Here is a 20,662-nt window from a genome sequence, read left to right as displayed (position 1 = left end):
AAGTAATTCTGTAAGGGACTGGTTTTCTTTCCAAAACTGACTGGGGGAGGGGGCACAAAAGCCTCTCTCTCCCTCACTCATCTGTCACGGATAAGGGAAGGATCTGGTACCATTTCCAACAAAACTGATAAGAAGGAAAGAGATTTAAATACTAAGTACAATTTTGCAGTAAAGGACCACAAGCAAAAAGAAAATAAAGTGTTGGGGGAAAAATATAAGCACACAAGAAGAGCCCCGCTGGATGAGGCCAGTGGTCCATCCAGTCCAGCATCCTGTCTCACACAGTGGTCAACCAGTTCCTCTGGAGGGCCAACAACAGGGCATAGAGGCCGAGGCCTTCATAAGAACATAAGAAGCGCCCTGCTGGATCAGACCAGTGAGGGTCCATCTAGTCCAGCATCCTGTCTCACAGTAGCCAACCAGTTCCCCTGGAGGGCCAACAACAGGGCATAGAGGCCGATGATGCCCTCGAGTTCTAGTATTTGGGGGATGGGAGAAAAAAAGGGGGGGATCCCAATAAAATCAGGGTTCTCTTGTTGCTGAGATATAGACAAACTCGGAGTACGGAAGGAAAGTTGTGCTTGTCTCCTTGTCCCAAGGACGGGACATTTCAACTGTCTACTGCAGCACAAAGAAGATAAATGTCAGCAAACTAATAACACAGATGAGATATGTAAACAAAAATAGGCATTAAACCTGTTTGTGGGCCCTGAAGAGGGCCACAGAAATAGCGCTCTGAAACTAATAAGCCAGCATATTATAGGGTTGCCAACCTCCAGGTGGTAGCTGGAGATCTCCTGGGTTTACAACTGATCGCCAGGCAACAGGGATCAGTTCCCCTGCAGGAAATGGTTGCTTTGAAAGGTGGACTCTATGGCACGATACCTCCCCTCACCAAAGTCCACCCCCCAAATTTCCTAACCAGGAGCCGGTAACCCTAGCTCATAACGACTGTATCCACCAGAGTCTACCATGACAGCTCCCCCCCCGTACCTAATCTCTGTGACATCCGACTTGTCGAGCTTCTGCAGTTCCAGCTTGGCTGCTTCCAAGATGGGCATGGCTTCCTCCAGGGCCGTCTCGGCTTCCCTCTTCTCCACGGCAATGATTTTATTCTGCTCTTCTATCTCGATGGCCTTTTCTTCGGCCAGTTTCTTCTTCTCCTCAGCTAAGGAGTGTGAAAAGTGTGAGTGAGGAAAACACGACTCCCTGCAAAAGCTATCAGCGTTCCTTGTTAGTATGAGCTACGAAACTGAGAAGAAAATGCTTTTGTGAGAGTAGCAGAGAAGGGGGAGATCCCAGGGTTGCCTAAATCTAGGGAGTCGTGTGTATGTCTGCTGCTCCTCTTTATCTTTACATCGGCACACAAAAATCTTTGGAGGACGGGTAAGAACCCTAAAAACAGTGGTTTATTCATATGTCAAAGGCAAGAAGGCAGGCAAGGAAAGAAATAAAACGCCGGAGAGGGAATATTCTTTCTTTGAGCTCGACTGCTGGAATAGCCACAACACAATTCAACCCCTTCTCTAGAAGTTAGGTTACTAGCAGTATTGGACTGGATGGGCCATTGACCTGATCCAACATTGGCTTCTCTTCTGTTCTTATGTTCTTAAAATCTAGAAGTAAATTCAGAGATGACCACATGGAGTGGAGGACTGCTTTTGATCTGATCCTCCTTCAGCAAAACAATATTGGTGAAAATTCAGATTTAGAAGAGCACAGTTGGAAGAAAAAGAACCTTATAATTTGCCTAGGATGCAAGACTGATAAGACACGAAATGGCTGGAAAGGGGCAGGGGGCACCACCTTTAGGTCGTCCAAAAGTTCTTGGAAAACGTTCTCTCCCACTACTGGGGCTGACCCCAAGCGGCCCTACTCATTTTGTGGGGCAGGTATGCCAAAACCCAGGGAAGGACAGCTGTAAGCAACACTTGCCAATCGCTGTGTTAGTTGCTATCTCTGCAAGCAGGGCTTCGCACGCAGCTGACTTCTCTGCCAGCACAATCTTTTGTTCCGCCAGCTTCAGGTTGAGCTCGTCCAGCTGAATGGAAGCTTCTTTCAGTTTGTCTAGACCACCCTCCAGACGTTTGCACTGGGCTTGGAGATACAAGGGGAAGGAGGTGTTTATTGCAAATGGACAAAAGCCATTACAGCCTCAGATGTAAGATGAAATAAGATTTGAGTCCAGTAGCACCTTAAAGGCCAATAAGAGCTTCAGGGTATAAGCTTTCGAGAGTCAGAGCTCCCTTGGTCGGGCGCCAGAGCTTTGCCTCTTGAAAACTTATCCAGAAGTGTCGAACTCATTTGTTACGAGGGCCAGATCTGACATAAATGTAACTTTTGTCAGGCCGGGCCATGTGTGCCATAAAATGTAATGCCAGCTACTGGAGATATAAACTGTATAAAGGACAGCAGCTGGTAAGTTCCAAGTTGGTGTATCCTCACTGCAAGGCCTCATGGGCTGGGAGGGGGGTGCAAAGGAAAATCAATACAGGTGGACTGGAGAGCCAGTAGTACAGGCCTGGGTAGGCGCTCCCACGCTGCTTGACTGCTGCAGATGAGGTTGTTCCGCCATGCTGAAGCCACAATTGGAGTGGCTCCATCCACTCCCCCCACTGAACAGTCTACTGTTCCCTCCTTTGCACTAGCTGCTCGTGGGTCACATAAGAGCTCTGGATCATGGGCCAGTTATGGCCCCCGGGCCTTGTGTTTGACACCCCTGGTTTAAGGTGCTACTGGACTTGAATCTTGCTCTTCTACACAGCTACCCAGCTGAAACAATAAAAATAAGTTAGATAAAAATGGGGAAAAAAACGACAATAAAATTTTGTAAACTGCCCCCACCCACCCCAAGCAGGCACAACGACCATAATAAACGCACAAAGCAAGCTGGGCCTTGAGCACAGCTCCACCCAAGCCAAAGCAGACACTTTCCATAATTGAGGCCAAGCACAGAGTGGAACCTGAAAACATCTCATCGTATCTGTCTTCACGAGCTAAGAAACACATCCGTTTTTAAAAGCGCCACAATTGTAAGGATGATGAGTTGTGTAGACAGTATGCTGTGTCTTTTCTGAGCCTCTGTAAAATCACGTTTTAACTTGGCGGTGGAGGAAAGTGCCATCAGGTCACAGCTGACTTTTGGCAACAACCCCCTGAGGGTTTCCAAGGCAAGAAACGCTCAGGGGTGGTTTGCCATCGCCTGCCTCTCTGCACCAACCCTGGACGTCCTTGCTGGTCTCCCACCCAAATACTAACCTGGGCCGACCCTGCTTAGCAGCTGAGATATGACGAGATTGTGCTAGCCTGGGCCATTAAGGTAGTGCCACGTTGTACTTACAGCCCCATTTATACACTAAACCGTTCCCTCTAAGCTGTGGAGTCTTGTGAGCCAAAATTCCACTTTGTGAGCTACTGGCATTAAAGTTCTGAGCCAGCGATTTGGCTACTGCATAAATTAGTTTGCTCTGGACCCACCCTTCCTGAGCTAAGACAAAAATGTGTGAGCCGGAGGCTAAAAAAACTGTGGGCCAGCTCATACTAACTCAGCTTAGAGGGAACACTGGTTGTCACCTGTCTTCTGATAGTGTTCGAACTGACTGGAGATTTGCAAAATGCATTAAAACCACAAATGTTACCCAAAATGAACAGATTCTTCTCTTCCAGCAGCTTGGCATATGTGTTAATGAAGTCAAGGAAATTTTTGGGGGTGACGTAGTTGCTGCGCCTGAGCTTCTGTAGAAATTTCTTGCTGAAGTCCCCTACGGAGTCGTGCACCATAACGGTGTGTTCGATGACCGCCTCCGTGTTGTCTGGTGGTATCAGAGGGTTTCCTCCTGGAAAAGAAGGTTCTCAGAGAAGTAAAGTAGCAAAGAGACATTGAGCATGGGCTGGCGATCAAAATCCCACTGTGTAGAAATGCAGGAAAGAGAGGGTCCAGTTTAAAGTGGACAAGAAGTACCCGCTGTAAGGTGCTAACTGGCTCTAAGAAATCAACAAGACATACTTGCCTCAGAGAGTTTAGCAAGGCATTTAAACCAGACATCTACTGCCCTGCAAGCCTCAAGTGCCGTCCTCCCCCCCCCCCCAAAGCATTTTTGTGCATGTCACAGATTCCCAAGAGATGTCAAGAACGTTACTCACCCAGAAAGAACTTGGCAACTGCATAGAGTGCCTGAGCTGGCCAGGGCAAGAACCAGTCGATCCCAGTGTTGTTGACAAGACCTTGAAAGGTAAATAAGAAGATGGTAAAGGAGCCCCCGTGGCTGAGAACAGGTGGGGAGCAGCGAGTGAACCCTGCCTTCTCCAGTCATTCCTTTTCTCTCTCTACACTGCGTACATTGAGATCTTTTGCTGCCCTTGTGCGAACACCGCCACCTGTATTCTTAAGAGTCGGCAGTGGTATAAAGCTGCTGGCTGACAGGGATTGTGCACGCTCAACGCATGAGGAACATCTCATTTGAAAGGACTCCTGCGTAACTTGAAAAGTTCTGTCTCCCAAACTGTCTGCTTTTAAACGTCCCATTTGCAGGGAATCTTTTCCTTGTTATCTCATTTTCTCAGGAACTCCTGCATATCTGACATGGAAAGTCGTACACTGCAGAGGATTCCAGGGTGTGCTGTTCACACAGAGCATGGGCCAGACCTATCAGACGTCATTGGGAAAGGTCAAGTCACAGCTGACTCATGGTGACCCCCCATGAAGTTCCACCTCGTGGGGTTTTCAACGCAAGAGAGGTGGTTTGCCCTTGCCTGCCTTTGCACAGCAATCCTGGTCTTCCTTGGTGGGCTCCCATCCCATGGTCAGCCCTGCTTAGCAGCCAGGCTCTGAGGACACTGGGCTAGTCTGGGCTATTACAGAGTTCATTCATGCCCTGGGCAAACCGAAAGGTCGCCGGAAAACAGACCCAACTCCCCCCCCCCCCATGGTTGTCAATTGCAGAGCAATATTGGTAGCAATGGGCTGTCTTTTCAGGGAAATTTGTCTGCCCTGAATCCCGTGGTCAGGAGGCAACATCAAGGGAAGGCCTCGGCCTCCATGCCCTGTGGTTGGCCCTCCAGAGGAACTGGTTGGCCACTATATGAGGCAGGATGCTGGACTAGATGGACCCTCACTGGTCTGATCCAGCAGGGCTCTTCTGAGGTTCTTGTCAGGGGAAGGCCTCGGCCTCTCTGCCCTGTTGTTGGCCCTCCAGAGGAACTGGTTGGCCTCTGTGTGAGACAGGATGCTGGACTAGAGGGACCCTCACTGGTCTGATCCAGCAGGGCTCTTCTGAAATTCTTGTCAGGGGAAGGCCTCAGCCTCTCTGCCCTGTTGTTGGCCATTCAGAGGAACTGGCTGGCCACTGTGTGAGGCAGGATGCTGGACTAGATGGACCCTCACTGGTCTGATCCAGCAGGGATCTTCTGAGGTTCTTCTCAGGGGAAGGCCTCGGCCTCTTTTGCCCTGTTGTTGGCCCTCCAGAGGAACTGGTTGGCCTCTGTGTGAGACAGGATGCTGGACTAGAGGGACCCTCACTGGTCTGATCCAGCAGGGCTCTTCTGATGCTCTTATGAAGGCCTCAGCCTCTATGCCCTGCTGCTGGCTCTCCAGAGGAACTGGTTGGCTACTGTGTGAGACCAGATGCTGGACTAGATGGACCACTAGTGTCATCCAGCAGAGCTCTTCTTATGTTCTTATGACTTGCCCCCCCACATCCATTTATTTAGGTTTCATTTTTCTTTTTCATACAACATTAAAAACAGGGGTTCCCTATTGCATTAAGGAAATCAGCAGACACAACAAAAGCATTGTAATTAAAAATGGTGGGTAGAGATTGTATGGCAGTTTTCGTTGAAGGAGATCACCAGTACTTCGTATAAAATGATATAGGCTGCGATCCTAAGGAACTTTCCTGGTACTAAGTCTCATCTTACAAGACTTCTGAGTAGACCTGCTTAGGATTGCTCCCACAGAGTTCCAGTTATCCCCACATGTCTCTTCTGCTGTCCACAGTCCCATTTTACAGGACTTACTCAAGTAATCTCTAAAATACTGAGGTCACCTCTTTAGAAGAGCTGACTGGGCAGAATGAGACTATCTTATCATCTTCCCATATTTCTGGAGCTGGTAGGGGTTTTGGAATAAGTGCTTGAACCATAAATATTGGGGGACCCCTGATATGTTTCTAAGGAACCCTGGGCTTCTTCGGAATACAGAGTTAAAAGACACTATTCTACATTTTTTTAAAAAACCGCAATTAACGCACTGCATCCATTTCTTGCGTATTCATGTTTCTACTATCCAGGGGGTACCTGGAAAATTCCGACAGCGTGTTCTCAGTGTCTCTCCGACAGGGGACATCCCAAGGACAATGTGAAGGTTGTTGGCACTCTTGTTGACAAAGTACTGCCAGACGCTTTCTTTGGCTGGGGCACTTCCAGCTTTCATGGCTTCACTTGTAATCGTGCTCAAAATAGTTTCTCTCTCATCATCTGGGAAAAGGGCCGGAACTATTCCTGTTTTTAAAAACAACAACGGCAACAGAGGAGTTATGAGAAGGGAGGATCCAAAAATTACTGTTGAATTTCTATTCTATATAGTGGACAGTCTCACAAATACAGTTTGCTCGCTTGGAATCGTTGTTCTTCGAGTGGCCATTAGTGCAAATGCACGCATAGGGTTTGCACTGGCACTAAGCCTTGATCTGAAAGCTTTTAGAGGTAGCATTTAGGAGTGGGAATCCTCTCCCCTCAAAGCAGCGGCTTCAGATCATGCATGCCCAGATGTGTGGAGCTGTGCCTTCTCATTCAGCTGTTTCCAAAATGTAAGCATACACCACAGCAAGTTAAAGGCACCCCAGCAAGTTTAAGGAAGGTGGATGGGTCAAGTGAATGCACAGATGACCTCTCAAAGAGCAACAGTTACAGGGAAGGAACCTAGATCCAGTTGGGTAGCCATGTTGGTTTGAGTCCAACAAAGTTTGAGTCCAGTGGCATCTTTAAGACCAACAAAGTTTGGTGTAGTGGTTAGGAGCACGGACTCTAATCTGGGAGAACCGGGTTTGATTCCCCACTCCTCCACGTGCAGCTGCTGATGTGACCTTGGGTCAGTTACAAGTTCTTGCAGAGCTGTTCTTGCACGGGCAGTCCTTGAGAGAGCTCTCTCAGCCCCACCTACCTCGCAGATTGTCTGTTGTGGGGAGGGGAAGGGAAAGGAGATTGTAAACGACTCTGGATTTATGCTCTGCCCTTCACACAGAGTCTCAATCTCTTCTTCTTTGTATAAGCTTTCGTGTGCTTACACATTTCTGAAGAATATCTGAAGAAGCGTGCATCCACATGAAAGCTTATACCTAGAACAAAACTCTGTCGGTAAGGCACCTGTCTTTCCTTCTTTGTGGTCTCTATGGGTACAGACGAATGGACTGATTTAACTAGAGGCAGGTGGTGGTGCTTGAGACTGCTCTGCCAAAGGATGCCCCTTTCCTGGCCCTGACGTCTAGGGCACAGGGCTTCAGAAAGGCAGAAGGGCTGGGACCAAGCGGCTGCCCAGCGGAACTCAGGAATCAAGATCCCTCTGCGGAACGCCAAGGATGTGGCCACAGCTCTGATGCAACAAGCCCGGAGTCTCTGAGGAAGTCGATCATGGGCCAACTCAAAGGACAACATGACCAGTCTGAGAAATCCAGCAGCTGAATCTCCAGGAGGTGACACCGTGCATGAGAATCTGACTGAAGCAGAAACCTGATACTGCCTTGGGGAGGAAGGGAATGTCTAGATAGATGACTGCTTTATCCTACTGCAACTGCAGAGAAGGCAGGTCAGACCATACGGCACAAAGTTCACTAGCCTTCCTTGTTGGAAAGACGGCAATCAAAAAATGCTGCTTTAACAGTGGCACGGATCAAGGGCTTCTCCACGAGCTGGGTGTGGGCAAGCTGCAGGTCCTGCGCAGGAGAAACCCAACGGAGGCAAATACCTCTGAAAGAAAGTATCTCATGTAGAAGGCTCCCAGTCAAGGCTCCCACCGCAGCAGATGAAAGGGAACGGACTGAGAGAGTGCGACTCCTCCCTCTTGGGCATACGCAGTCCAAGCAGCTTCTCTGAGGTGGAGAGGACTACCCCACCTAAGCGCTAACTCTAGCAGTTTCTGAATCGTGGGTCTGCACAGGTACAATCCGTCAGTGTGATGCACAGAAACCACAAAGAAATAACTGCATTCTCTTCCAGAGAAGAAACATCGCCCACTTGTAGATAGACCCAACTGCAGCAGGAAGGAGAACCACAAAGGAGCCATAAAGTGGAATTCTGACAATGGAACCACCACACATCAGCAAACATAGAAACAATACATCTGCCTACACAACATAAGCCGGGCAGTCTAATGGAGCACGGCGGTGAGGGGGGGCTATTTTCCATAGCCAAATGCAGACCCAAGAAGACACTATCACTAATAAGGGGCTACCCAACACTACGTTCCTGGTACCTCCCAACATCCAGCACCATGGAGAGTTCCAAGGGCTGTTGATGTCATCAGCCTAGAACAGCGGCAGCAGTGGAGGCAAGGAGAGGAGAGAGAGAAGAAGCAGAAGAGATTGGGTTTATACCCCGCCCGTCACAACCCAAAGGAGTCGCAGAGTGGCTTACAATCTGTTTCCCTTTCCCCTCCCCACAACAGACACCCCGTGAGGTAGGTGGGGCTGAGAGAGCTATCTTGAGAACTGCCCTTGAGAGAACAGCTCTGAAAAGATTTGTGACTGAACCAAGGTCACACCAGCAGCTGCAAGTGGAGGAGTGGGGAATCAAACCTGGTTCTCCCAGATTAGAGCCCGTGCTCTTAATCACTACACCAAACTGGCTCTGTAATACTTTTCTTCTTATAAAGTGCTTTACAGGTCTTACCTCGTATTATTACACACAATGTCAGGTACAGTTGTCATTATCCCTTATCTACTCTATCCTCACAAGCTGACTGCAAAGTTGGGATTTTCAGGGCTCTTTTTGTAGCAGGAACTTATTTGCATATTAAGTGACACACCCCTAATGTAGCCAATCCTCCAAGAGCTTACAGTTCTGTAAACTCTTGGAGGATTGGCTACATTAGGGGTGTGTCACTTAATATGCAAATAAGTTCCTGCTACAAAAAGAGCCCTGGATCATTTAATTATTCACATTTCTGCAAGTGGAGAACTGAAGCAAAGCCCCCTGCTTAAAGTTACCGGATGTTAGCATGTTGTTGATGAGCTCCAAAAATCCCTCTTCAGCTACGTGAGCGTCTGTAAACAGGAATACCATCATCCTATTCTCAAGCCCAAGTTTTGTATACAAGGTCTTCAGATCTTCCCGGAAATTGTTTTCTCCATATCCACGGCTCAATACTATTTCGAAGATCTAAAGATGGAATATTACATTACTTGCGTTGTTTTAATATGACACTACCTACCCCTTCTGTCTAGATTTAGCCCTCTGCAGTCTTATCCTAACTTTAGGCCAGAAGTCCTTCGTAAATTCCTCCTAGAAGACGATCAGAGCTCAGTGACTTACGCTGTGGCACAATTTTGTTGCTTAGCTAAACTTAAACTTATTTTAGCTGAAAAAACTGTATGAGTCTCTTATTAATATTATTTTATTTTACTGATTTTATTAATTTTCTCTTGTTAATGTTTTTATACTGTTGCTATGTTATTATTGTTTTAATCTTTCTTATATCAGAATTGTACTGTTTTACTGGCTCTTGCTGTAATAAATTAGATCAGATCAGAATATGATACTACTAGAGAGTTGGAATTACCTCCCTCCAGAAATCTACCAAAGTCAAAGCCTAACTGTCCTTCAGGAGCAACACAAGGCTATTTGGCTCAGGCACATTACCTGGGGCTGCAGATGCTCAGGGGTTCCTCTAGGGCAGGGGTCAACATGGTCCCTGTGGGTGCCACGGCGCCCGTCAGCAACTTTTCTGAAGCCAGCAAAGGGTTTGCAGGAAGTGGGTAGGGCCAGGTGGGGCTTTTGCCCAGCAAGGCTTCTGATTGGACACTGGAGATTTGATTGGCTCAGCAGATTTTTTAAAAATGTGGCTTTGGCGGCAGCTGCCGCCACAGCACAAGGACCTTCGCTGTGTGACTGCCATCTTGTGGCTGGCTCCGCCTCCTGTGGAAGCCATTCTGTGGCTGCACCCACCACACTATGCCAGAATTCCAAAGGGGCTCACAGGCTCAAAAAGCTTGGGGTCCCTTGCTCTAGTGGCTCAATAGTCACATCCCACTACTTTTCTCTTGATACTACTGTGTGTTCTTGGGAAGAGGGCAAGGGGGAAATCTGATGCACGGAGGGAAGGACAGCTGGATTTTAAGGAAGCCGCTGACCTCAGATCCTGCTGTGTAAGCCGCCAGTCTCGTGAGGGACTGCTTTCCCGAGCCCCCTACAAGCAAAGCATGACCCCGGTCCATCCTTATGATACGGTGAATGCGGGTTAAGTGCTCCAGGGCATCGTCAAACAGCACCAGGTTCATTTTGGTGTTCATTTCATTATACTCTTCGAGAATCTCCTGCAGGAAAACACAAGGAGAGGTGGCAGATTTGGTGTGTGCTTCCCGTAATCCCTTTAACAGGTGCAGCGTGATAAACAATACACTGAGGGGGAGGAATGAAAGGAACGCGAAAAGGTAAGTTTTCAGATCGTGAAAAAAAAATACGTGTTGTTCTCTTGGTGGTCTTATGAGTACCTACAGAATGGATACTTTGGGCTGGCATTGTCACCGGTATATAATGGACATGGTGGTGGAAAGTGTTAGCCGAACTGCTTTATCTACAGCAATTGGCTTATTTTAGACTGGGTGCTGGCCAGCTATACCAAGGTCCAAATCCCGCCCAGGGGTTACCAGTAGAAGGAGTCGAGGCTGGTGTTGTTCAAAATAATTGTCTTTTACGTAAGATTATATAAATCACATACAAACAATACAGATGCACTCACACACTCAATCAAGTTCCTTAGAAATACAGAGTTACAGTCACTTTTGCATTCGCAGGTGGGGTGATGGAGAGCAATACTTATCTGTCCTGAAGCTTGTCAGTTCCAATGAAGAATGGATGGGGAGAAAAGAATTCTAGGGGGATTGAACACACAGCTAGAACCAGCCAGCTTGTGTGGGCAGAGGAGGCAAGGGTTGGGGATAGAAAGCTGGACAAAAGGGGAATGAAAGCAGACAGGGGGTGTTGGGGGAGATGCGGCTAGCAAGGGCCAGGCGACTGGTCCTTACTTTTTATAGGTGGATCTTTGGGTGGGTGGCATCTGTGCCAGCCTGTGGACCCACCTACCTGTTAGTCCGTCCCAAAACTAATCTCATTGGTGCGTGTAGTGAGGGGTGGCTACCTAAAGGGTTGGGCCAATATTGTAACTTAAGACCCTAACTCAAGGGATGGCATCTGGGCAAGTGTGAAACTTGGCGTCAAGGAATCTCCTTGATGTGTAGATGAAGCTTGACCATTCCCTAGTCATCAAAGGTACATCTGGCCGGAAACGTTGATTCAGATGTAGAGCAGAGATGTGGACTACGTGTCTTTCAACAGTTCATCAATGGGGGCTGCTTTCCCCTAAGTTGTTGTTTCTGCTGACAACAATGGCGATGTGTGCTTTCTCCCTCAGGCTGGTAGCTGTGTATTTGAAACCTCATTAATATGTGAGGCTTAGTGCAGTCACTTTCTCTGTGTAATGTCACAACAGGTGACTTGTACAGCTTTCTTTGAGCCTATGGGTGTGTGTGCACAGTCCATGTAGTGTCTGGCAGCAAATATAAATCAAATATCAGTTTTATTCTCTAACAAAAGCATCATCAAGTTGCAGCCGACTTATGCCAATCCCATAAGGTTTTCAAGGCGAAAGATGCTGAGGTGTTTCTCTCTGCCTTTCCTTTTCTTAGCAAGCCTGGACTTCCTTGGGGGTCTCCCATCTAAATATTAACCAGGGCCAATGCTGCTTAGCTTCCAACATTTGCCAACATCAGGCTAGCCGGTGCCATCCAGATCAGGGTGTATAATGGGACTTAATTGTAGTGAATATCAACTGATATCCTTCTGATATGAAAGGATTTCAAAGGCTTTGGTTAATCGCAGGAGAGTGCCTTCTTCTATGTGCTTTGGGGGAACCTGCACTTCAATACTGAGTTAAGCTAAAGACAACTGCACTGGCCCGGATGCCCAGACTGGCCTGACCTCATCAGATCTTGGAAGCAAAGCAGAGTCGGGCCTGGTTAGTATTTGGATGGATTCTTGCAGGATTGTCAGTTATGGATATTGTGGACCGCCAAAAAGACAAATCAGTGGGTTCTAGATCAAATCTAACCTGAACTTTCCCTTGAAGCTAAAACCAAGGAAGTCCAGGGTCGCTACACAGGTGCAGGCAATGGCCAACCACCTCTGAACGTCTCTTGCCTTGGAAACACTACAGGGTCACCATAAGTCGGCTACAGCTCGACGTCACTGTATACACACACAGATAACTAGCACAGCAACATCTGAAGCTCCCCGCAGCTGCCTTGTGTGGCTATCTGAGCTTTTGTTACACTCCCAAGACCCATTTAGCATATTGGCTGACTGTCCAGGATTCTCCCTGAGATCATTTATGACAAACTTTAAAACAATCATAACAATAAAAAAAACAAATGAAACCTGACTGCCAAACATAATCAAGAATCACAACACTGAGAAAACCCATAGAAGAACATTTCATCCTCCCGGGGCACTCAATGGGGGACCTCTTAGCTGTTTTATTGCAAAGGAGTTTCAGAAAAAGACTGGAATGGGAGATTGCTGGATTCCAAGTTATTACAACACTCAAGACAATGGAACTCCCAGGGCTTAACAGAGATATCTGCTTCTTATCTCACTACACATGTTATGTGACTCCGTTTTAACTTACACACAGAATTAAACTTTGTTGGTCTTAAAGGTGCCACTGGACCCAAACTCAGTTTTCACATATGTTTGTTAACTCTTGTATTTGTATGCTAATTTACTGCAATTCAGATTTTCCCAACTGCTTTAATTCAATCTCAGTTATAATTACTCAGTTACTTATGCATCTTGAGTCTAACTAGCCCTTCCTGGCAACTAACCCTCCATCCCACCCTCTTTCTACCTATATGTAATGGTTGAGGACATCTTGTTTTACTGTATTTGAAGAAGTGTGCATGCAGACGAAAGCTCATACCCAGAATTAACCTTTGTTGGTCTTAAAGGTGCCACTGGACTCAAACTTTATTCTCACAGTTACAGAGAAAACTTGACCATGGGCAGGCTCAAAGTCCACTCAAGCCTCCTGTTATGCACAGAGTGAGTCCCCTTCCGTGTGATGTAGACTTAATACCTGGAAGAGGGCTTTGGCTGCATCGTAGTCCTGGATGTCTTCATAAACACGAGGCTCACTTTCGTTCAGGGCCATTCTGAAGTCTCCAAAAAGGATCGGGTCTCTCATAACCTGCTCCACGTCATCGGTGAAATGCTCCTCGACTAAGCCCTTTATGTGGCCCTGGACCTTTTGGGATATATAAAGAATGGAATTATCAACTCATGCAATGTAAGGTCCCTATTTCGGATCGATCCTGTCCATTCTGGCTTGGCAGGAACTCTCGCACTAACTTGATCATTCACATAAACAAGCCTCTGCTGAATTCACCTTCACAAGCATAAGAGCACAAAAAGCTTCCTTGCGCCGAGTAAAATCATTGGTCCAACTCTTGCAGGATTGTCAGTACTGGCCGAAACTTTCTTGTCCTGCTACCTAAAACCTGTTTCTGGAGATGCCGGGAATGGAACCTGGGACCTTCAAAACCACATGGAGCTACAGCCTTGTCAGCTGTGCTGAAGTCTCCAAATACTGTTAATGACAGTGGGTCGCAGTAAGCAAGTTAATTTAGTGATTGTGAGAGTGTCCAAAGGAGATTCTACAACTAACACACCCAGGGAAAGTGCTGATCGCCACGTTGGGGTCAGGAAGCATTTTTTCTCCAGGCCAGTTTGGCTGGAGATCCTGGAGTTTTTTTGGTAATCTTCTGGGCATGGAACAGGGGTCACTGGGCGTGTGTGTTGGAGGGAGGTATTTGTGGATTTCCTGCACTGTGCAGGGGGCTGGACTGGATGACCCTGAAAGTCCCTTCCAACTCTATGATTCTATCTGAAATTATGACAATTATAAACTGCAAGAAATCATTGGCTGGATTGACCAGTTTGGAAATCACTCCACTCCCGACATCTCTCCTTTCAGGATTCTATAAACTTGTGTGTGCTTCACTGATCTACTTTCCCTTCCCCGTTTTTCCCTTTAGCTGAAGCCTGATTTATTCACTGCAGGCAAATAAGGAGAGGATAAAGTGACAGAATGGACAGCAGCACTTCAGACAACTGCCTGAAAGTAGAAAACCAGAGAAACGGCAGGAGCCTTCCCCCTCCTATGCTGGCTTGCATGGCGCTTTGCACGAAAAAGAACATTCAGAGCTGGAATCCACCGTCACCCGAAGTCCAACGTTTTCATTTTCGTTCCATTTGCTTCTCCTCCCAAAATGGCCTTCAACATTCTCCTCTCCGCCATTTTATCTTCACAACCACCCTGCAAAGTAGGTTAGGCTGAAAGTGTGTCGCCGCCAGCCCAAGGTCTTCCAGCAAGCTTCCATGGGAGAGTGGGGATTTGAACCGGGGTCTCCAAGATCCCAGTCCAGCACTCTAACCACTGCACCACACTGATGATGAACATTCCATTCCGCCACCTCAATATTCTGCCACCTCGTTCCTCAGCATGTGTAAATCGGTCCTGACTCTCAACATTCCGTACTCCCTAGTACATATTTATTCCTCATCAAGCCATTCTTTTTTGGGTGGGGGGGGGGGAGTCTCTTTCTTTTGGTCATTTTACAAAGTATACTTTTCCACATACATAAGGTGTTGCACAAGGATCTAGAGGCCCCAGCTTTATATATTGCAGGATTGCTTCTGCTACTTTCCTCACTGGCACTGAAGGGAGATGGGTGAAATACTTTACTATTTAGTCACACCTTGGTCCATTAAAGTCACTATTGTCTACTCAGACTGGCAGCAGCTCTCCAGGATCTCAGGCAGAGGTCTTTCACATTAATCGCTACAAGATCCTTTTAACTGGAGATTCCGGGGATCGAACGTGGGATCTTTTGCATGCAAAGCAGATGCTCTACCACTGAGCCATGCCCCCTCCCCAAATATATTCAGTATAGCAATGTGTGTGTTAAAGTAGCCTGGCAGTGAGAGATTGCGTGGCTGTCCTAGCAAAACTCCCCAGAGAGCTAGCAGGTCTAGTGGTTAACAGCAACGGACTCTAATCTGGGAGAACTGGGTTTGATTCCCCACTCCTCCACATGTAGCCAACTGGGTGACCTTGGGCTAGTCCCAGTTCTCTCCAAACTCTCTCAGCCCCACCTACCTCACAAGGTGCCTGTTGTGAGGAGAGGAAGGGAAGGCGATTGTAAGCCATTTTGAGAGCCCTTAGGAGTCTCCAAGATCTTCTTTTCTACATGACCTTTGGATCCTATTTTTTGCCTAACCAACGGCAGCGTCCACTTTCTCTCTACCCTTCAAATTCTGTAAGCAAAGATGTTTCAGCAACTTCCTGTGACTGCAAAATTGCAGAGTCCCTTGGATGTAAAGGAGAAAACCAAGGCAAAGGAGATGCCAGCTGAACCTACAATTTCACTGCTGGTGCGAAACGACTGAGAACATCATTGCCTTTAACTAATCCAATTAAAAGTAAGTTAATAGAACCAGGAGAAAAGGACTAACCAGATTTTTGTCTACTTCATTGATCAGTCTGTCATGGAAAACCCGGAGACACTCATTCCTCCAGACTCTCACCATCTGTGCCACTGTCTGGAACCTGCATCAGAACAACAATGGAATGAAAACAGCCAAATCAATTTATAAGATTATGTGGGATACCCAGGTCAGAATTTGTAAACTGTCTGCCCCCTCTAATCTAACTGTGAATAATGTCTGAGTCAGCATGCTCTAATTTGGGAGTCCCCAAGCTTTTTGAGCCTCCAAGGACCTTTGGAATAGCAGTGTGTGTGAAGAAGATCTTGGAGTATGGATGGACTATAAAATAAATATGAGCAGCCAGTGTGATGCAGCGACAAAAAAGGCTAATACGATCTTGGGGTGTATCAACAGATGCATAACATCCAAATCGCAAGATGTCATAGTCCTGCTATACACTGCATTGGTCAGGCCGCATCTGGAGTATTGTGTGCAGTTCTGGAGGCCTCACTTCAAAAAGGATGTGGACAGAATGGAGCAGGTACATGAGGATGATGGGGGGCCTGGAGACCAAGCCCTGTGAGGAAAGGCTGAGGGACTTGGGAATGTTTAGTCTGGAGAAGAGGAGGTTGAGGGAGGACATGATTGCTCTCTTTAAGCATTTGAAGGGCTGTCACTCAGAGGAGGGCAGGGAGCTGTTCCTGTTGGCAGCAGAAGATAGGACTCACAATCATGGGTTTAAATTAAAGGAGGGAAGGTACCGGCTGGATATCAGGAAAAACTTCTTTACAGTCAGAGTTGTGTGACAGTGGAATCAGCTGCCTAGGGTGGTGGTGAGCTCTCCCTCCCTGGCAGTCCTGAAGCAGCGGCTGGACAAACACTGGTCAGGGATGCTCTATTAGGCTGATCCTGCACTGAACAGGGGGGTGGACTAGATGGCCTGAATGACCCCTTCCAACTCTGCGATTCTATGATTCTATGGATGCAACCACAAAATGTCCAAGAGTGAGGAGATGCCAAACTCTAATAGTAACTCTTCAACATTTCAAACAGAAGCTCTGCTTAACAGGATGCCTTTTGAAATGAAGGTGTTTAAAGATATTTTCTTGCACACACACCGCTCCCGTTCAGTCACACTGTGAAGATACTTGTGCAGTGGTGGCAGCTGCTGCTGAAGCAACTTTTTTTTAAAAAAAAATCTGCCAGTCAGCTCTCTAATAGCCAATCAGAAGCCCTGCTGGGCAAAAAACCCATCTGGCCCCGCCCACCTTTTAGAAACACTTGGCAGGCACCAGGAAAGACATTGGTGGGTGCCCTGGTGCCCACGGGTGCCACGTTGGGGTCCCCTGCTCTATTCAGATAAAACATCCGGAGTATAGTCACAAGCCCAGCAACAAGCCACATCCAAGCCACACTCACCGTTCCGGGGTTGTTTGAACGAGCCCGTTGTAAACCCGGGAGAGATCCCGCAAGTTGAAGATATAATGGAACTTGGAAGGCGTCGGAGGAAGGTCCCGGACGATCATGTCATAGAGTGTCAAAGTGCAGGTGGTCAACTTCTCAGCAATGGCGGCGACTGCTTCGGTAAAAGTCTACAAACGCAAGACAGGGAGGATCTCTTCAAGAGATTCCTGTGTGGAAATGCTTGCCTGAAGCATCTTCCATCACAATTAATCCAGCACACGATAATCATACATTTTAGGGGGGGAGGGAGCACCTTCCCTGGAGCTCACGCAGAGAGGGGCATCATTTCATTGACGGGTCCTAGACACGACCTTAAGGGTTCTATTCTGATCTTCTCTGAAGAAAGTGCAATGGTTTCATCTACCTATCTATCTAGATCAAGACTTCAGATTACCGCAGTGTGGCCTTTTAGGATGGAGGCGTATATCAAATGCAGGGATTCCACAGAAGGAAAAGGAACGTTGAAAACGCTGAAGAGCGAAATGAACCTCGGATCCACTTCGTTCCGACCTCCACCAGCTTTGCCCATGGAAGCCACGAAGCCAAGGTCACGGAGGTATTTGCAGGTCATCTCCTTTCCCCGGTCGTAGAGAGCGCCTTTCTCTAAGAGTAACTTCAACAGGGCAATGGGCTGCTGGGTGCCGTATTCATCAACCTTTGGACAACAGGGAAGGAGACATGTGGACACAAGGAGACTGAACTGCCAACACGCTGCCACGTTATCATTAACAATGTGACTGAATCCAGCAAGGAAGGAGTTGGTGGAGCGGGTCTTTCCCCACCTCCACAGAAGCCTGTTGTTTGCTCTGAAAGCCCTCTTGGGGGGTTGGGAGGGACTCTCCCACAAACGGCATGATAGCATGGGGCACTGCAGCAATGCCCACAGGAGGATCAGGTACAATCATGTTCTTCTCTCTCTTCTACGAGTGGCTTGCATCGGTGGAAGAGAGACAAGGGCCCAATCCGCATCTAGCATTTGCTCCACTGTTTTATCAAACCCACCCTGGACCAGAAATTCCCCTCTGCTTGCATGCCGCTTTCACTTTGATTGTCGGATTTTATGGCAGTGTCCAGACTGCAGGGCGCTTTCACTTTGTTTGATCTCTCTGTTTTTTTGGTAGCCATCTGAATAGATTAATGGCCGTTTTATGGCCATTCAGGGGTGACTGTTCAGTCAGTACGGTGTTGGCCCGGGGTATTCGAATGTGGTTTTGAGCCACATCTTTTTCTGTTCCAGTGTGGGTTTGGTAAAACAACGGGGTAAATGCTAGATGCAGACTGGGCCAAGGTAAGTTTACCCAATTCTGTCTCCTCTCTGCAGCATCCTAAAGTGAACTTTCCCTCCAGCTTGAACCCAGTATTGTTTATTTATCTGAACATTAAATCTGCCTTCTCCCCCTGCAAAGCCGGCAAGGCCAATGACCTCCTAACCTCCAGTGGGAGGCAGTTCCACAAGGCCAGGTCTGGAGCTGCATTTCAACATAGGTTTACGTGGCAGCATACATTAAAAAGATCTAATTAAAACCATGGCGCCTGTAGAAGTGGGAGCAAACAATGTACAGGAACAACATGCACCGTTCAGGCACTGCACGCAGCTTTCCCTGCCCCTCCCCTCCCCCAGTCCTCCTTGACATTCATCATGCTCCCCCCATGCTGGGCAACCCCCCTTTCCGCCTTCCCAGCGAAGCCAGTGTTCAAAGCACCATGGCTCAGCTGTGGAGGTCGGGGGGTGGGGAAAGCCCATGAGGGGAGGGGACATGAAACCGAATGCAATGTTCCCTCTAAGCTGTGGAGTCTTGTGAGCAAAAATTCTACTTTGTGAACTTCTGGCATTCAAGTTGTGAGTGGGCAATTTGGCTACTGGTGTCCTCTCTAAGCTGAGTTAGTGTGAGCTAGCTCACAGTTTTTTAGCCTCCGGCTCACAGATTTTGCCTTAGCTCGTGAAGGATGGCTCCAGAGCAAAAAAGACTCCACGACTTAGAGGGAGCATTGGCTACTACATAAATTAGTTTGCTCTGGAATCATCCTTCCTGAGCTAAGACAAAACTGTGTGAGCTAGAGGCTAAAAAAACGGTGAGCTAGCTCACACTAACTCGGCTCAGAGGGAACACAGACCGAATGCCACCATTCTGAAGGTAGTACTTAGCTCCACCCGCTCCCCACGTGGCTGCTTTTGCCCACAGCCGCTCCAGAGATTCCTCTTGCGGCAACAGGGAAGCAACTTTTGCAGAACGAGCGTGACACTGTGTGGAAGCTCCCCTCGCCCCAGCAGGTGCGTCCAGCTGGCCACACAGGGCAAGATTCCCACGTGGAAGTGGCTCGTGTCAACGACCACACTGGCGAGAACATTCACCATATAAGTGATGGTACAATAATCTGGGTTGCCTTGCTTAGCCAGCCGGGAAGAGGGAACACAGAAGACCAGAGGGTGGAAACCAAGGACGACAGAAAGCGCCTGAATCCTGTCTTGCACCTCAGCTGATCCCAACGGACAGACGGGGCAGAAAGACAGAAGGAAAGTTTCACACCATATATATAAAAACAGGTTGCTTACCAGTAACTGGTGATCTTCGAGTGGTCATCTGTGCATTCACACCAATGGGTTTAGTGCGCCTGCGCTGACCCGACCGGTGCTGTAGCAAGCTATGTTTCAAAGGATTTTCGCGCGGGTCCCACTGAGCATGCGCAAGAACCCCAGCACGCATGCCCAGAGGGACGGGCGCGGAGATCCCGCCAGTTCCTTCAAAGCACTGCCGCCAATCAACACCTATCAAAAAATTAGGAGCTGACAGCAGAGGGGAAGGAGGGCGGGTGGTGTGAATGCACAGATGACCACTCGAAGATCACCAGTTACTGGTAAGCAACCTGTTTATCTTCTTCGTGGTCTCTGTGCTTCACACCAATGGGAGACTAGCGTGCCATATCCTACCTGGAGGAGGGTGCTGGCAGGATGTTCATCGCTGGGCTGAAGACAAAACGTGACGGCCGATGCTGTCATTGGTGCGTCGGACGTCGAGGGCGTAATGTCTGATGAATGTATTAGGCGTAGCCCATGTGGCAGCTTTGCAGATGTCATGTATTGGCACACCTTTCAGAAAAGCCGTAGATGTCGCAAGAGCCCTAGTGGAGTGAGCTCTGATGGGACCAGGCAACGGCTGTTTTGCCAGGAGGTAACAAAGACGTATCAACTCCACTATCCACTTGGATAGACGCTGGGCTGTTATACTGGCACACCTTTGAGAAAAGCCGTAGATGTCGCAAGAGCCCTAGTGGAGTGAGCTCTGATGGGACCAGGCAACGGCTGTTTTGCCAGGAGGTAACAAAGACGTATCAACTCCACTATCCACTTGGATAGACGCTGGGCTGTTATACGAGTCCCCAGGCGTGGTGACGTATATGAAAGGAATAGATGGGGATCTTTCCTAGTTGGATGTGTCCTTTTCAG

At 47.9% G+C, this 20,662-nt stretch overlaps 1 protein-coding gene across 1 annotated transcript in view; it reads right to left on the bottom strand.

Moving 5' to 3' along the window:
- DNAH10 (dynein, axonemal, heavy chain 10) overlaps positions 1-20,662 on the bottom strand; it is a 126,273-nt gene that overhangs the window by 33,930 nt on the left and 71,681 nt on the right. The window contains exons 47-57 of the mRNA XM_015419293.1: positions 17,612-17,872; positions 17,173-17,345; positions 15,781-15,874; positions 13,343-13,510; positions 10,344-10,526; positions 9,201-9,372; positions 6,295-6,498; positions 4,144-4,224; positions 3,639-3,836; positions 1,936-2,097; positions 994-1,168 (exon numbers count right to left, since the gene is read on the bottom strand). Of these exons, the coding sequence (XP_015274779.1) occupies positions 994-1,168; positions 1,936-2,097; positions 3,639-3,836; positions 4,144-4,224; positions 6,295-6,498; positions 9,201-9,372; positions 10,344-10,526; positions 13,343-13,510; positions 15,781-15,874; positions 17,173-17,345; positions 17,612-17,872 (1,871 nt within the window). The remainder of the gene's footprint in view (positions 1-993; positions 1,169-1,935; positions 2,098-3,638; positions 3,837-4,143; positions 4,225-6,294; positions 6,499-9,200; positions 9,373-10,343; positions 10,527-13,342; positions 13,511-15,780; positions 15,875-17,172; positions 17,346-17,611; positions 17,873-20,662) is intronic.

The sequence above is a fragment of the Gekko japonicus genome, unplaced genomic scaffold (assembly GCF_001447785.1).
Source record: "Gekko japonicus isolate JY-2015 unplaced genomic scaffold, Gekko_japonicus_V1.1 scaffold181, whole genome shotgun sequence".
Lineage (NCBI taxonomy): Eukaryota > Metazoa > Chordata > Lepidosauria > Squamata > Gekkonidae > Gekko > Gekko japonicus.
Note: the sequence above shows the minus strand (reverse complement) of the source record. Positions and strands in the feature narration are given on the sequence as shown.